This window comes from Solenopsis invicta, chromosome 10, assembly GCF_016802725.1.
Source record: "Solenopsis invicta isolate M01_SB chromosome 10, UNIL_Sinv_3.0, whole genome shotgun sequence".
Classification (NCBI taxonomy): Eukaryota; Metazoa; Arthropoda; class Insecta; order Hymenoptera; family Formicidae; genus Solenopsis; species Solenopsis invicta.
Genome location: NC_052673.1, coordinates 13674641 through 13693587, shown reverse-complemented (window position 1 = coordinate 13693587; position 18947 = coordinate 13674641). Strand labels below are relative to the sequence as shown.

At 30.3% G+C, this 18947-nt stretch overlaps 1 protein-coding gene across 4 annotated transcripts; it reads right to left on the bottom strand.

Moving 5' to 3' along the window:
- Window positions 1-2806: 2806 nt before the first annotated feature.
- On the bottom strand, window positions 2807-18090 carry LOC105193202 (histidine decarboxylase). 4 transcript variants are annotated; one of them, XM_026133320.2, is made up of 16 exons: window positions 17829-18090; window positions 12815-12847; window positions 11102-11388; window positions 10417-10674; window positions 9475-9618; window positions 8177-8243; window positions 7891-8053; window positions 6878-6948; window positions 6683-6702; window positions 6313-6411; window positions 5944-6164; window positions 5573-5682; window positions 4344-4514; window positions 4013-4089; window positions 3773-3896; window positions 3366-3697 (listed from the first exon to the last, which is right to left on the bottom strand). In XM_026133320.2, exons 2-16 carry the CDS (start codon window positions 12840-12842, stop codon window positions 3366-3368), a joined length of 2172 nt encoding a protein of 723 aa, XP_025989105.1. In that variant the 5' UTR covers window positions 12843-12847; window positions 17829-18090. The 4 variants fall into 4 exon arrangements, with proteins under 4 accessions (XP_025989107.1, XP_025989105.1, XP_025989106.1 ...); XM_026133321.2 differs by lacking the exon at window positions 17829-18090 and adding an exon at window positions 13451-13543; XM_011157564.3 differs by lacking the exon at window positions 17829-18090 and adding an exon at window positions 13305-13526.
- Window positions 18091-18947: the final 857 nt, after the last annotated feature.

Here is an 18947-nt window from a genome sequence, read left to right as displayed (position 1 = left end):
GGTACGCGTAAATTGAATTAACCTTAACGCCCTCCCGCAAGAACAACAACGCGCACGTCTCCGAGCAATCTCGCTGTCTCGTCCGAATGTTTGTCTCACTCCAGATTACTCACGAAAACTTCGACGTACATGCAAAACTCCGCTCGCGACATCGACGACGTTACGCGAAGAGGTAGCTACGCTTTCGAACGGCACGAAGTTTGCGGCGAGAGAGGTTCGTCTTCGACATACTTCACGCTTCAAGGAACGGAGAATCGGGCGAGAAACGTTCGTTACGAAGTGAACACGGCGATCATCTTCACTCGCGTCGGTCGCCCGGCGCCCGGCGAATAGTCAACATACACGTCTCGGGACGATCGTCACCGTACACAAGACTCATTTCACTTCATCGTAAACATTCGCGTATTGCGATCGTGTGATAGACCAGGCGCGGGGGCGAGAGATGTACAATGGAATTTGCACGGTTCACGCTTGCCGAATTGCGTAGTTGCCACGCTACCGTTTCAACGACTGCTGTTCCGTCGGTTACTGACCCATCGCCCATCGGCCACGCATTCGCGAATTGTACCTGTGAGACACACGCAGCGAGAATCCATCACACGAGAATCAATCACACGAAATCGATCCGCGATCTACCGCACGTCCGCTCGCCACCACCCTCGATGCTCCAATACTGCGCACTGGCGGCGCACCGGCGCTCCGGCGCTCGGCGCCTGCGCGCGCTCCGCGGTCTAGTAGTGAGGCATTGAAGACGGCGGCGGGCGGACTTACGGTAGATCGCGGATCGATTTCGTGTCGCATCTCGCGTTTCATCTCTGTACATCCACAGGAAGCTCGAGTCGAACACACGTGTGATGATCGTGCGACGAGGAGCCGCTGCGGTATTTCGGTTGCCGACGAGCGATGATCAATGGGCCAGTAGTCGGGAGCGACGGGAGTGGTGGCACAGCGGCTACATATCTCGACAGGAGCAGATCGTGCAAACTCCGTTTGTATCCCTCGCAGCGTGTGTCTCATAAGTATTATTCGCGAATGCGTGGCCGATGGGCGATGGGCCAGAGTAGCCGACGGGACAGGGGACAGCAGTCGTTGAAATGGTAGCGTAGCGACTACGCATTGTATCTGTCGCCGCCCCGCCGTGCCGTGTGTCTCACGGTCACAACACGCGAATGTTTATGTGTGTGGTATGGGGCGAAATAAGTCTTGTGTATGTACGGTGACGATCGTCCTAATACGTATGTGTTGACTATTCGCCGGGCGACGGACGCGGGTGAGGATGATCGCCGTGTTCACTTCGTAACGAACGTTTCTCGCCCGATTCTTCTCCGCTCCTTGAAGCGTGAAGTGTGTCGACGACGAGCCTCTCTCGCCGCGAACTTCGTACCGTTCGTACGCGTAGCTATCCCTTCGCGTGACGTCATCGAAGTCGCGAACGGAGTTTTTGCACGTACGTCGTAGTTTTCGTGAGTAATTTGGAGTGAGATAAACATTCGGACGAGACAGCGAGATCGCTCGGAGACGCGCGCGTTGTTGTTCTTGCGGAACGGCGTCAGGATTAATTCAGATTACGCACACTTACTTCCGAGTCTTCGTTTACGTACCGACGGAATATCGATTTACGCATTCTGGATCATAACCTCGCGTCTCTTTCACTACGTAGTGATGTCGCTTTGCCGATAGTTCCGTCCAACAAAGTGTCGCGCGTTGCTTCGATAATTAGTGCGTGGTCGTAATTAATCTGTTGTTCGCGAGTGTGCTGTATTGTGCGAAATCTGAGAGGAGGCGGAGGCCCGGGGGGCATCGTACAACGGCGGAGCAACCCTGAGGTAACACACATTATATTAGTTTTTTAACGTTAATTGTGTTGTTTATCTAGCGCCAATCTAAATTTTGTATTTGCATGTTGCAGGTCAACGCGACGTTAGAACTCCGCTGCTGAGCGTCGTGTCGGTGAGTTATAATTAAATTAACACTTATCTCACATTGGAATAATAAATCCGTGTAAGATATTTATGCAAATGTATATTTTGCGTATACATATGTAGTTAAAAAACGTTACAAATATAACATAAAATTTCATGGCTTCAGGATGAATGGGTTAGAGTAACATATACATTAAAAGAAGTTATTAACTTGAATAAATTTTTCAATTTGATTTTTTCAGTTTAAATATTTATATATTTGATTTAAATAAGATAAATACTTGAACTTCAGTTTAAGCATTTACATATTTAATTTAACGGCATTTATATTTAACTTGAATATGTAAATACTTAAATTGAAGAAATTTAATCAAATTGAAAAATTTAATCAAGTAAATAATTTTCTTTTCAGTGTAAAAGAAAATTATTTAACCCTTTAAATGATATAGTTTTTTTGTATTACATATAAAGTTATCGTCAGTCGTCAATGATTGATTTGAAATATTGACGCAAATATTAATTGCATTTTTTGGTAGTAATTTATTTTTGCTCGGATAATTTTAAAAGTTAAAAATATTATCTAAAAAAAAATAAAGACAGTTAACAACTGAAAAAAGTACTAATGCCGATCTTGGGAAAATATCAAAATTATATCTACTCTAGTCAATTAGCGTGACTTCTTACATTATATGAGGTTTGAATAAGAAACGCAATACTAATTACTGCGTGGTGAAACATATGTAGCTTTTCTTTAAAAATATCGTAATTACCTAAAATCTATTTCACACATTATTATTCTGTGCCCCAATTTAGCTAAGTTTGAAGCATATTTTTTATGACTAAATTATACAATATATGTAGGATTTAATTAATACATCATTTAATATTTTATTATGTTGTGCATTTATTTAATTTCATACGTTTGTCACGTACAAAATATTGCACTCTATTCCTCTGTTTTAACAATTGCTACAATTCTTCTAACATAAGCTACATAAATATTAAAAATAAATCAACTATTAATTTTTTTATATGCCATTTTTTTTCTTTTTATAGGATATTAAAATAATGGCAATAATTTAGCTTGTAAAAATACAATTATTTTAAGAAACATAATATAAATAATATTCTTAGATAATAATAAACACAATAAATTAATAATCTTAACAAACCGTATGCACTTGTACAAAAGTACAGAATTAATCTTTTATAATAATTTTCTATTATTGCATCATTATTTTACTGTCCTCGATCTTTAAAATTTATTTAACAAAACGTTGCATTTATTTGCTATTTAACTTAATATGTCACTTAATATGCTAATAATATTCGTTAACATGCAAATAATTGTGAAAGTAATTTTAAATTGACAGATCAGCGAAAATATAAGAATAGCTTCGAGTGTGTACGCTCTTTATCGTATGAAGAATACTTTCAGACTAATTACTGACGATTAGAGTAGTGTCCACATTTTTTGCATAATTCCCTCTTGTCATCGTCTTCGTTTTTTCCCATTGATTTTTCCCTCGAAACTCGAATAGGCGGCAAATCGCCTGTATAAGGTCGATGTCCAATAGCTGCTATAGTTTCACTTCTAGGAAAGCCTACATCGGCTGAAGCAATAGTCACCGTGCTGTCGTTGTCTTCAGCACCGACATTGGTGAACGAACCATTTGTCACTGTATAACTCGAGCCGTTTTTTGAGACGGATGATTCTTTCTTAATTGTTTCGGAATTATCAGAATCCTCAAAATTTTTATAAACAATTGATTTATCTGTAAGAAGCGTATAGAAATCTTGTATGATTCTTTTTTCTTCATTTGTCATTTACTGAAATTATAAAAACGCACCATTATCGGATTCGTCCATTGTATCTATGTCGGATATTGATTCGCATAATCCGGCATCTTCATCCTCTTTCATTAATGGTAACTCGGAAGCTGCATCCGAGAGTGGACGGCTGCAAGCAAATCCCTAAGAAACAACAACGTTATTGAACGCAATTAAGTGATATTTTGTGTTAAAACCAAAGGCATCAAAAAATATGAAAATAAAATATACACATATCTTTAAAATAGTTTTAAACATACTTGAACAAGATCCATACGAGAATCCAATGAAAATTGCTTGCCTGACATTAATATTCCACGGATGCGACGACGTATGGCTAAAATAAAAGATATATTGGAAATAAATATATTTGACATACCATTGATTTATTGCGATCAATCGCTTGTAAATTATTCATGTTTTATTCTTAATTCATTAAAACGATACAATTTTATTCTTTTTAAAAATTACCAGCAATAATAATAGCAAATAAATTCATATAAATATTTCTTCAAATCAAATAATATGATACTTATTGCTTAAATAAATATTTAAATGTAATATTAAATATTGAAATTATCTATTAATTACCTGGACTATCTCTCGTCTCAAGATGAATTTTCCCAAAAGTTTTCATGCATTCTTCAAATACATCAGCCGTATCATATATGGCGGCAAAACTACCGTTTACAATTTTCGGAGACATTGGTGAATTGGCTAATAGTAAGCTCGATCCAAAATTTTCGTTCTTCTGTCGCGTATCTGTAAATTATTAAAGTTCATCATTTTTTTTATTGCAATATTAAATATTACAATTTAATAAAAAAAATCAGTATATTTAATATTAATTTCCGCGAATATTGGATGTGACTCACCTTTGAGAAGTGTAATGTGAAAAAATCATGTATGTAAAATAACGAAAACAATAAAGAATCGTGTAATAAAATTATTTATTTAACAATAATATCATTTTTATCAATAACTTAAAAGTAATAAACAAATCAATAATTAAACTTAAAATTAATGTTACTTTAAAAGAAAGCTTAATATAAATAAAATAATAAATTTTACATTATTTAGAATATTTTTAAACATAAATATTAATTTTATAAATATAAATTTAGACTTATAAAAATCCAATTTTATAAACGTCTAATTATTACATTACTTGTACGTGTATATAATAGAAATATATAGTAAATATATAGAAACTTTCTTTTTATAGTTAAAACTTTATTTTTACAATTATAGTAACCCGACATATAATTACGTATATGTATGTCGGGTTAATATAATTGTAAAAATAAAGTTTTAACTATAAAAAGAAAGTTTTTTTATATATTATATAATTAGTATTGTGTGAGTGTATTATTATCTAATAAAAGCAACTATCATTTCTGCATATACACAGTAAAAATAATTTGCGCTACAAATCAAATATACATACAATGTATATGTACACTGTTTGTACATATATGCATATAAAATTTTGCACTATATTGCTTACTTATGTTCCAAATCTTACAAATATGATGAAACCATGTTTTTTATATAAATAGAAAAATATATATATGTATATAAAGGTACAACGGAATAGTTATCAATTCTCTATTTATGTGAAATATGATTTTAATTCATCATATTTTTTATAATGTATCTAAGCTATAAAAATGTGCAAAATCTTTTAGACGTAAACACATTTTCTATTCACTGTTTATGTGAATCATATATCTTTGATTGAATACGAGTGCTTTTTGTTTTTGAAAACACTATGGGTCGCTATTACCAAGCTGCCTGCCTTAGTCCCGGCTCGTTATTACCTGCGAGGGGAACTCTAGCCCGCATAGGTGATCGAGTAGAATCACCCAAGATTTCCTTAGCAGTACTTCGTATTTCTGCCCAATCCCTTAAGATATCTTCATTTGTCGTGCTGAAAGTATAAGGTCTTATTTGAAAAGCTCATGAAATCCACGCATACACACATATCAAATGTATTAGAATAATCGGTGTGACAAAAATAACAAAATATAATATATTTTAATATATTTTGAAGATTGTCTCTTCTTGCCTGACTTCTTATCCATACGAAATAGTAAAGTTCAGAGAAATTTTATAAATATTTATATACTTTTTTTAATTTTTCAGTTCAATATGGTTACATAAATATTGAAAGATAAATATAGTCACGTACTTTGTCGAGGTAACTGTAAATCTGATAACATATTTTCCATGCAAGGCGGCTGGCACGCAATGCAATCGACCTCGCGAATTAAGCTTCTTTAACAAACGTTCTGTCAATGTATTTTCCCCGCGAAGACGAAAGACTACCATGCCAAGATGCCTTGCAGCGGGAATTTCGAAACGAGCATCAGCTAAAACTAGAGCTTCGAACTTCTGTGCCAGCCTCACGCCCTATGAATACAAATTTTGAACTTATATTTAACATAACAACTAAGCAAACAAACGAAGATATTAATCAATTTTAAAACATTTCACTCCTTAAATATATTTCATTAAATTTTATTTTTGAATAAAAAATATATATTTTTTATTCAATTACCTCTCGTATATGTTTTTGCAAGCCCGTAATTCCATAATTCCTAATAACGAACCATAGTTTTAGAGCCCGAAATCTTTTGGATAAAGGTATCTGCCAATGCTGAAATTAATATTAAAACGTTAAAAGATATATTATTATTAAGTAGGTCTAATACTTTTTTTTTTAATTGAATAATATTAAAAAGTTTATTATAAGCATAAAATCAAAATTTCTTTAAATAATTATAAGTTTTTCATTTTAAATAAATTCTTTCATGACAAATTTATAATATACTATCACGAATTTATTTACGGATTATATTTATCAGATTATATTTAGGAGAAACAATTCTAAATACTATGAAAATAATATTAAAATGTTTATTGCTTACCATATAGTCGATTGCAAGACCTTTTAAAAAAAAGTTTTACATTATTACAAAAGAAATTTATATTATTCTAATTTGGAAATTTTATATCTCAAAGTTAATTAATTTTCTTTAATAACAAATTTCTACATAACATTTTAAAAAGCACTAATCTTTTAATAATTAATTACTAAAGAAGCTAGAAAATTATAAAATTACCTGAATTTTCATGCTTTAAATATAGCGGATCAACATTAAAAGTTCTGTGTAGCGCTTGACTATTCTTTACCCTGAAGCAAATAAATAACAAGGGAGAACTTATTAGTTTTTCTATTTAATCTAATATCTTTGGTTATTTATAAGTGGTCATACGTTCGATAAATGATGAATCTTTTAGCGTATTTATTTTAGTTTACTTTGTTTGCAATAGTATTTGCTTGAGAAATTTAGATATGGTATTTATGGAGGTACAATTTAAAAAAAAAGAATTCACGAAATAGTTATTGTTAACAATTGAAACAGTAATAACAACGCAGATTTTTGATTACATGTGCACATTATTTATTTATTATTAAACTCATTTATCAAAGACAATCATTATTTTGCAATCGTATTTTACATTCCACAAATTTTATTACTATATCAGTTTTTGTTATTTACTCGTATAAAATATGCTTTACACGATTTCTATTTCTTCTATTTTTTCAATTGAATAATTGTGCATAAATAAAAGAGAATATACATTTATATATTATAATATATTATAATATAAAACACTACAATATATTATAATCATATTACTTCATACTATCAACTTTAAACGTAATTGAAATAACATTCCGAAAGATTGTGAACTAGGTTCGATCGTTGGAGCGTCCTCGAAAGGAAATTGCGGAAGGAACGGAAAAAGACGACTGTACTCTGCAATCCAACTAATATAACGAAAATTGAACGATAATCTTGCAAGGCACGTGACCTACTTTCTTAAAATGAAAATTACGTATAATTAATTAATAATGAATTTTATAGAAATTGCAAGTTATGGTATCGATTATTCTTATGAATTACAATTGAACATAAGTTTGATTATTCTTCAAATTTATATTTATATATTATTCAAATACGCAGACTGTTATTGTAGTGAATCGAAAAATCTATGGATTTTTTCTTATAACTGTTAACTTTTAGCTATTTATTTATAAAGAGAATTTTAATAACAACATTGCTCATACCACATAGCTGTACAATCAAAATGAACCATGAGCCATTTGCTTGGATTAAAGGCAATGGAATCAGCAAGCTCTACTCCCTGTAGCCAACCACGAAATTCCGGACATACGAAAGCGCTACCAGCATAGGCTGCATCGACATGTAACCATAAACCATTTTGTTGACCTGTAATAGTATAAAATATTCACTGTCACAACGTTTTAGAAGCATCGTTCAAAAGAGCAATCAGGCGACAAAATTAAAATTGATGTTTAACAGTGTAATTTAAAGTAAATTTATCACACTCACATATCGGTCCAATTTCCTTGAGATTATCGAAAGAACATGCACCAGTAGTGCCTAAGGTTGCGCATACCTATAGAGATATAATAGTCGTCTTGTATTGTGAAGAGAAAAAATTTCTTATTTAATTATTAAATTAAATATTCTTATATTTTTCACATATTATACAAAACGAAAAATTCAATTTATCTTGAATTTTCAAAAATTTCTCAAAAATAGCAGATCTCAAATATACTTGTTTATAATGTTAAAAAATTTTAATATTATAAAAATGTAAATTTAATACCATAAAAACAGCATTCAAAGCTATATAAATGAAAAATGTAATATACAAAGCATTATGAAATTTTTAATCCAACGCTATTAAGACATAATAATTGATATATATTATTTTATATATGTTTCCTAAACATATTTAACGTTTTATAATCGTTTAGAAAACGTTAAATGTAAAATCAGTTGTGTTACTAGGGAATTTTTTTCAAATTCGATTTCTCTCACGCTCATTAATGCATATTTATCGTTTTTTGCTCTTTTTAAACGGAGAATTTAAGCAAAAATATTTTTACATTACATACATATTAGCAAATCGAATCAAATACTGATGGAATTGACTCTTAATCAAGCAACATTTATTTTATGAGAAATGTATAATTGGCAAAATAAATCTTGAGAATATTACATCGTAAAAAGTTATAAATATTTTTCATTGCGAACAGACTTGCAAGACTCAAATCAGGCTAGGTAGCTCCTATGGGACCAACTAGCATGACGTCAATCCGGCTTTGTTCGCCGAACCCGTGCGTCTATTACTACTTGCAGGGAATACGTCTATAATTGGTGCACCGGTTCGTTCATACGTATACTTAGACTACTCGCTCTTGCGCCCACGGTAGTAGACGCGCAGATTTTATTGTCTCTATATTGTTACTAAATCTACTGTATTACTTTACTTGCTATCACTTATAACAACCAGGTATTATAATAAATTTTTAACAAGAGAATGGTATAGTGAAATAGTAATAAAATTTAGGAACAAGTATGTCAATTGGGTCATTTCTCTTATAAGAATAATAAATTATATAATAATGATATATATTATTTTATATATTATTATTATTGTATGTATGAAAATTACAATAATTTGGAAATTATGAGCAAAATAAAATTACATATTTAATAACAATTAAAAACCGATGATATTTTACGAGACATTTAATAGAAAAAAATAGATGTAAAGATATGTCAGAATATAGTAGAATATCTATATTATATTTACGAGAAACAATATTAATGAAACTTACAAAGAAAGGAAGCAGACCCTCAGCTCGATCGTGCGTTAGTGCCTCAAGTAAAGCATCTCCTCTCATGCTTAATTCATTGTCAGATTCAATATATCGCATTCGAACTAGTCCTATAAGTCCAGCTTTTTCCACACTTGAATGTGCCTGTCGAATAAAAATATAAACACGAAAAATTTTATAGATATAATTTAATACATATAATTATAATTATTAAATTAATATATATTATAATTATTATATATATTAATTTAATAAATATAAATACAAAAAAAGTTAATAGATATCATGGATAAAAATCTTTAAATTAATAATAAATGTTTTATTTGTCATTCCGCAAATTTTAATAAACTAATATTATTAATTACTTTGAAGATGCGATGTTAATTCAAAATGCTTGATTTTGAAAACAATATCTCAAAATCAAAATTCAGAGTTTGAAATTATATTATTATTTTTTAAAAGGTTTGTTTGGAAAAACAAGTTAATATGTTTGAGATTTAATCACTTGAAATTTCAATGTTTATAACATACAAATTTATTTTTCAATGTATTACAAAATCAAACGTTTTTTAATTATTTTTATATTTATCCAGGATGACTACAAAAAAATCTTGATATTTCAGGAAAAATTTATTCCGATACAGATATTTCAGTACAAATACACATCTTCGTTCATTTATGTAATGCGTCTAAGTGCATTTTAAAAAGCTCTCAAAGGAACGCTGAAAGCTTGAAATTTTTATTCGCCGCAATACGAAGTATTTAACGTTCTCACTCTTATTAGAATTTATTATTTTTGCTTGCTACTTTCGCGATTGCTCCCAGCGGTCGCGCGCACACATACTTTTAAATAAAACATCACGAGAATTTGCACTCTTATTTTAGCATCTCTAGATTTATTTCTAAGCTTCTTACTTTCAACAGAAAGTTGTGGTTACAAACCTGATCCGAGCAGTATGCAACTAGTCGCGAATTGATTTCTGTCGCCAGACGGTCAGGATCATTCTCCTGCACGGCCCTAATAGCTCTGCTTCTAGCGGCGAGCAAACACACCAACGTGGCTTCTGATGCCGTCGTTTGTATGACGCCACCGCCGCCGGAACCACCCGGTCGATGCAGAAAATCTTCGGGTAGACCGATCATTTTGCCTAACCAATTCATAACTATCGTTTCTAACTCGGTACACGCTGGACTGGAAGCCTATATAGAAATAATTGTAATAAATTTAAAATCGTATCAAGACATGATTATTCAAGACGTGATTTTTAGAGAATATAAGATAAAAATTATTTCGATATTAATTTTTGTTATATTATTCTTTTTTATAAATAATCAAGAATAATTTTTTAAAGCACATAATGTGTATTATACAAAATAAATTTAAATGATAAAGAACATAGGTTTCGATAATAATACGTGTATTTATTGTAAATTATAAGAAAATACTGTGTAAAATGTTATTTTAATTGCAAATTTTAATCAAAGATATTTAATTAATTTCAAACATATTAATTACGATAAGTGTTTATTATATTTATGGAATGATGAATAATGTCATTTGATGTTAAACACATTCGCGCGAAAATATTAAATATCGTTAAAAATAAAAACGTAAAATTGCGCTTACCCACGTGAAACCCAAACAGTTTATTGCGTCAGCCAGCATGTCGCCTAGCAGACTGGCAGGTGAATTCAGGGCCGGAAAGTAGGCGTGCATGTGCGGACTCTGCCAATGCGTCACACCCGGCATGATGCATTTCTCAACGTCGACGAATATGTCGTCCCAGGACTCGCCGTCCACCGGGGCCGATGACGGCAAGATATTTCTCAAGTATCCCGGCGAGACCGCTGGGTATACTCGCCGAGAGCGTATGTCTCCCAGATAATCGGCGATGTAATCCACCATTTCCTTCCCTTCGCAATTTTCGAATATTTATGATTACTCTAGATCATGGTGTACGATGTCTAACGAGAATGGCTATTGCAATATCCATTCTCTTACAAATTCTGCATCTCAATTTACAAAATAGTGATTAATTTCTTACACATTTACAATAATTTTTTTTTAATTGGCTAATATATAGAATACACATTCACGCAACATGAAAATAAAATATTGAAAAATGAAATGAATATAAATACATGTATGTGTCATATCACAACAATAAATTAACATTAACTTGATATTACAATATAATAATTTGCAATAATTATTTCAATAGCCGTGAAATAATTTAAAAAGTTTTTGGTAATTTTAAGAAGGGAAAATATTTAAAAATTATATATTTAACATTTTTAGAATTTCTCTTAATTTAGTATCCATGCATTTATTGTAAATATCTCAAATCGGAAAGTATTAACAGACAAAAAATTTAAAAAGTATTGAGAAACTGGAATTAAAAATCGTAATATTAAATAAACTGCAGGAAATAAGTTTGCGAATCCTCTTCGTTTAAAACTTAACTCATTTATCGTTATCTGCAACTAAAAGCCATCAAACAGGAACAAAAGATGCTTTAAGAATCAAGGAGCTATTCTGTAGTAAAGAAAAGACGCAATTTTTCAAAAGATTAGACACTCTACTTCATACGTGTGGATTTCTTTGTTTGAAAAACGTAATCACTCTTGTTGTTATGTGATGTCTCAAACAGAAACTGCATTCTGACAAATAAGGATACATAGTTTTCTAAAATCGTTTGTTCAGTAGTTAATTCTCTATCAAAATACTGTACAAGCATCTAAAAGAAAAATCAATTTATTTCATTTATTGTTATTGGTAACAATAAATGAATAATCCTGTATTGCAATATCAAGCGATACTGCCAATCCTAATTTATCAAGACGAATAAACGGAATAATCGACTAGGAATGAAATCACGGGAGAAAAGCGAGTTCAAACTATGTCGTAGTTTCAAAGTGAGAGATTTAAATTGTAAACGATATCGTATCGGAAACAATATCGTACCTATAAAGTCTCTACCAATTCTACCGGTGATCTCTATTTATTGACGCTGCTTTAGCGTCGTACAATCGTTGCCTTGAAATGACTTGATTTCTTTATCGCGGCGTGTCACTTCAATTTAAATTGAGATTAGATCGATTGATTGACATATTTGTATGTTAACCAAATCTTTTAGCTCCAAAACTTTCGTAAAATATTATTTATCTATAGTTGTGTGCGTGACTTTTATTTTATAAAATCTATGTGAAAATATGCAATACAAATTTCATGTTATTTCAAATGAATATAACCACTGATACACGAACACAAATAATTATAAATCGTTGAAATTTAACTTTTTATTATGTTTATGAGCATGAACATGATATACTTGCTTACCATGTTTGCGATATTCTTCCAAATTCATTTTATCTGTAACAGACAGTAAGACGTAACAATTGTTAATTATTCAATTGTATTTTACATATGAATTTTTTAAACATTAAAAATTCTTAAAAATTTATAAAGTAACAACTTCTATATTGCATACGATAAAGTTATATTAAAAAATTATTCTCTTTGCTGAAGTAAAATACTAAAGAATCCTTTTTGTTGCAATTGATTGACATCAGTAATCGAGTGCTGCGCAAACAAAAGACTCCACTGCCCACAAAAACCGCTAAATGTCAAATGTTATTTTTTTTTTAACTATATGCACTGCTTGACTTTGAAGAAAATGACATATAACGACAAGATTTCGATATAATAATAAAATAATAATTGATATTATATATCTATCTATCTATTTATAATTTATCTATCTATAATTTCAAAATTATGATTTATAATTGTCTGAATAGCACTCCCTTGTTAGGTTTATTGATCGTACTTTATCAATAGCATGTGATAATTTCTGTCAATTCACGTCACGAGAATTATGACACACTAATAAACTCGTTTGCGCACTCTTCAATTTAGCACAAATCGATGCAAAATTGCAAAAATCAAGAAACAAAATTACGTAGAAACACTTTCCTAATCATTCGATAGAGATCCACGTAATTTATTTGCGATAGGATTTTTAACACTGACAATGCTGAAGCGCGATTATAACACAACGAACGATGTTGACCTAATACAAAAATTCACGAGTTCGTCGCTAATTTCTACGGATTCATCATCGATCGCGTTCGCGTCACATAAGTCAAGCTTCTTAGTGCAGATGATCCGTTAAGATTTTCATTTGATAACAGCTTTAGTCTTGTTATTTATATTAATCTCAGACGTTATCTAGCACAAAATAATATAAAATGATAATATAACATAATGAGAAATACGCGGTAATGCTTAGAAAAGGATATTTATATTTTATCTTCTATGTTCTATATTTATGACATTAATAGATATATACTCGTATTCAGAACGTTCTTAGAAAATCTTTTTTGTCATTTTATCTTTATCGTTTATCAGATGTAAAATAAAACTAGACTGACAAAACAGTGCGTTAACATCTTTTTAAGCGCCTTCTGAATACGGGACATTATATAAAACTATTTAGTACTTATAATCTCCTGTTGAAAAATTGTAATAAAAAATTATAGAAATTGTAGTAAAAGAACTAAATTAAAAATTTCAATATTTATTTTTGCAATTATTGCGTTATTCTGTATATCTTTTTCTTTTTTGATAATACGTATATAAACAATAAAACTCGGTATACGGATATTAATAATTCCTTTATCAATCAATTACATATTGATATATAAATCGATAATATCTTTTTACCGGTGTATTACAAATCAGATATTAACTTATTTTAATGTACCAGACACGCCAGAATAATTATTTTAAATAAATATTTTTGCAAATTTTGTTTTAAAAATTTTATTTTTTTATCAAATAATTTCCTATCGATTATTAACTACCCGATGACCAAACAATATTTTTTAACTGCTTTTTTAATGTTTTTTAAATAAAATGTTATTAAAAAATTGTTAAAAAAACATTTAAAAAATATTGTCTGCTTATTGGGTATAATCAAAAATAAATACTTTTTATAAGCAAATCACTATTCATATTGATATTTAATTACAAAGCGATTATTTGATTGTGATAACGATTTCAACATCTCGATAGAATATAAATCTACTATCATAGTGCTGCGGTTGTGATTTAGCTGTTCCTCCGTTATTGTACGTCTGTTAGGAGATTGATAAATTAAAAAAAACGATTGTTTTCTTTAATTTATCGATCTCCTATTCAATAACGGGGGATCAGCTTAACCACAACCGCAACAATAGTATATATTTTGTTTTATGTTGTAATCAATTTCATAAAAATGTATAATTCTGTATCAATTTTATGCATAGGATAACGCAATAATTGCAAAAATAAAAAAAAAGAAAATGTTTTTATTACAACTTTTTATTATAATTTTTCAACATAATAGATATTATAATTACTAAAAGTTTTATATGCAATATCAAAAATATAAAGTGATTTAAAGTCTTCCTAAATAATGGGCAAATTAATTCACAATTTTTTTAAACATTTTATATAATATTTTAAAAACTAGGAAAATCATATTTCGGCGATAAAACGAAATCGTAGTTTCGACAAGATGATCTTAGCAGCGGAAAGAATCATGAGACGAGTGTAGAATAGAAAATCGAACTCGCAAGCGAGGATCTAAAGCCAGAATGACGCCCGGCGATATTAAAAGCTCGTCCTTCCTCTGTTTCCGCTTCCGACTTTTGTAATTTCCCGTAGCTTTCACTGCTGCCGAGCAGTCTACTGAGAGATTTATCCGCGACGCCGTCGGCCACCCGCGGATTCTCCATCAGTGATTCGCGATTCAACGAAGAAAATGCCAGTTAGATATTTGATAGTCATGTGATAGTGATTATTATCAAAACGTTCTGACGATTATTGAGTAATCCAATGAGCATCAAACCTTGTTCACATTTTATTTTATAAACTTATGTAAAGTGTCCCAAAGTAAATCAAATTTTGTCAATATATTTTACAAGTAAAAACAAAAAGAATGCTTTATTGTTTCGAAAAAATTTAATATTTTTATTATATTTAAAAATTTTTATTATAATAAAAATATTAAATAAAAAATTAATAATTATTATAATAATTACTATAATAATAAAGAAACAAATTAACAATGATTTTGTAATCTGTCAAATATAGCTACATATCCACATACATATACTATTGGAAATCATTGAAGATTATTGTATACAATTAATCTTGAAATAACAGTATACAACACAGTTTCAAAATACTACAAATATTTTCGGACAAAGAGTTACACGCGGTTATGATTTATGGTTTCTGCAATAGAAATGGTATGATGGGGAGAGAAAGATAAACAGAGAGAGAGAGAGAGAGAAAGAGAATCGGATATTCTACAAACGTGAAAATTATTCATTGCATTACTAGAAACAATTATCATTGTATAGTTCAACACAATTAGAACTTTCCTATTTTAATCAAGCTACTAATACATTGTATGTAGATAAAAGCAAATTACGTGTTAAAACAATACACACAGATAACGTTTATTTTAAATAATCAAAATTATGTTTTAATATTTTTAATATTAATAAGAAAGTTTATTAGTAACATGTATGCGTTTCTTCTATTCAATGATTACCATGTTGTTTATCTCAATTGAAACAGTCTTTCAATTCCGCAATTAATAATTGTGCGAGTCTTTATTCGCATAATAATTTACATCATTTTTTATGAAGATCATCGATCAAGATAAATTTTTTTTTCCCCAAAAACAAATTCACCCGATACTACACGCAGAGAAAAGATTAGCCAACAAAGCTAAAATTTAGTTGTGGCAACTAAAATGTGTCTTTAAAATAGGGGCAGCTAATATTGTTGCTGCCGGAGCTAAATTTAGTAGTTATTAATATTAGCAGTTACAGCAAGAAATATTCGCTGCTAGAAGAAAATAATGTTTAAAGAATGCGTATGTAGTTTCACGAGCCTAAGATATTGAGAAATAGCTACCACTTTTTTTAGCTACACGCGTTAACGCACACATTTTATTTTAGCTAATAAAACTGTATCTCGCAGCAAATATAATTTATCTTTAATAACCAATTTTTAGCGCACCGATAGAAAAATTCCAACTGCTGATATTTAGCTACTACTTCTAAGTCATTTTTTCCACGTATACATTACACGTAAATATATTTTATATAAGTGCGTTCTAAATGTTTCATTAAGCAGTTATAATTTTACAAAAAAGTTACTAACTCAAGATTTTAAATCCATCGTTGTTAAAGACCGATTATTATTTTAAATATTACATTTTAAATATTATTTTATCCCCGGAATGAGGGAGAGAAAAAAAATCTCTATAATATGGGAAAGAGGGGAACATAAGATTTTATTACATCCAAGTATTTTAAATATAGAATTATAAGAATTTCCATATTAGCCTTTTCTATCTCAAATATAAGTATACTTATTTTGAAAATTATTTTTACGTTTGCAATAGGAAACCGCAAGTATATTAAATAAAGTTGACCACAGACTAATCCTTTTCATTATTAGTTTTACATGAAGTTATTACAAAATTATTTTTTTAATTTAATCAAAAATAGCAGTTTTATACAAAGAGTTTGAAAAGGGGTCCATTTATATGGTAGATAGTACGCACTATTTAAATAAAGAAACTTTAATGAACATAGGTTAAAAAATCATTTCTGAGGTATAAAGAGTTAATATTATGATTGACTTATTGGTTTCTACGTGTCGCATACGGTGTTAATGAACTGCATTCTGCATATTCTCGTTCAATTTCTACACTTTGTAACAGAAAATTTCACCAGCAATCAGTCAATTATCAATCATTATCATCAATCATTAATTGCGGATCTGTTTAATGATTATATAGTTGTAAAGTATCGTGCTTTTTGTATTCATGATTTAACAAAGATCTAACACTTTTCGAAAGAGTTTGCAATTCTATAATAAGAAGAAAATGCCAAGAATGTATAGAAATGGGAAAATGATATAAATCGTCATCTATAAGTATTCATAAATAAGTAATTTATATTTCAGAAATGTTTCAGTTTGCTCATTCTAAATGCAAACATTTTTGAAGGTTTCTAGCAACACGAAGAGATCTATTATTTTTTATATAGCCACTTTTTATTAAGACAATGATGGACACATATTAACGGGAAAACACTACTTCTTTCACGAATAGATTTCTATTTTATATGTGTTATAACATTCGTGATAATAGTGTGATAGAAAACATGTTTCTAATTAATTTGTGATTGTATCTAGAACGGATATACAACTTTTATTCAAAAATTTCATTCTTTAATGGGTAATGGTGTGGTTTATATAATTTGTTAATTTGGTTTGATCTGCTGACCTGATCGGAAGTCCTACGTCAATCACTCTCGTGACGAATTGAGCTGAAGTTGTGACTTGAAGTCGCACAATACGGGAAATACCGTCGTGGTCACCCGTCGGATGTTTGCTCCCCTTTTCGTCCTCGAGCAGGATATATCCGCGGCGGAAGCGAATCGGCAGAATGCGTGTCGCTCAACAAGTGGCTGCTTTTATATAGCCGCGCGCTCTGCGTACAATTCCTCTGATAGCGCAAGCGTAACGAGAAAGTCGAGAACGATGATGAATCCTGTGACCACGATTTACTGCCCCAAGACACCACCCACTATTATAAAAATAAGTTTTCACAATCTTAAGAAATTTTAACAAAAAAATAGTATAAAAGTAAAAAACAATGTTCAATAATATTTAATAATATAACAAATATTTAAATATTTAAAAAATTAAAATTTTACCTTTAATCACTTTAGTCGGATAATGACTGCGATCGATTTTTATATAAATTACACGATTTTTATATAAATTATAAATATAATTGTAAGCAAACGCACGCGTGGACATGCGGTCTATGCGACATTGTCGAGACGAATTAGAAAAATGAAGAGGGAAAAAGTGGAAAAAATATAAATAAAAGACATTAAAATGAAAAAGTTTTACTCTATACTGTGGCGAGTATGTAAAATACATATACGTATTTTATTTTTCCTTCCTAAATTAATTATAATTGTTAACAATAAATATTGGTATTTTGTTGCCAAATTGAATATATATTGAATTTATAGCATCTCTTCGTTTAAATTGAACAATTTTTATGTTTTATTAAGCACGTTAAAATAATAAAAGAATAGTCAATTAAATAAATCGAATGTTCAATATTAATTTGATGTCAAGATTTGTTCGGAAAAGTACAAGGATGGTTTGTTAAGTAGTAGGATTTGAAATAAAAACACAATATTCAGTGAAACCGGTTTTACCATCATATATATATATATATATATGATGATAAAACCGGTATATATTTCAAATTCTACTACTTAACAGACCACCCTCGTACTTTTCCGAACAAATCTCGACATCAAATTAATATTGAACGTTTGATTTATTTAATTGACTATACTTTTATTATTTTAACGTGCTTAAT

Coding starts and splice junctions, on each gene's coding strand:
- LOC105193202 (XM_026133320.2), bottom strand. CDS start 12,842: ATGAATTTGGAAGAATATCGCAAACATG. Junction 5,683..5,943: donor TTTACAGTTACCTCGACAAA/GTACGTGACTAT, acceptor TTATACTTTCAG/CACGACAAATGAAGATATCT. Junction 3,698..3,772: donor AATGGACGAATCCGATAATG/GTGCGTTTTTAT, acceptor CGCTTCTTACAG/ATAAATCAATTGTTTATAAA.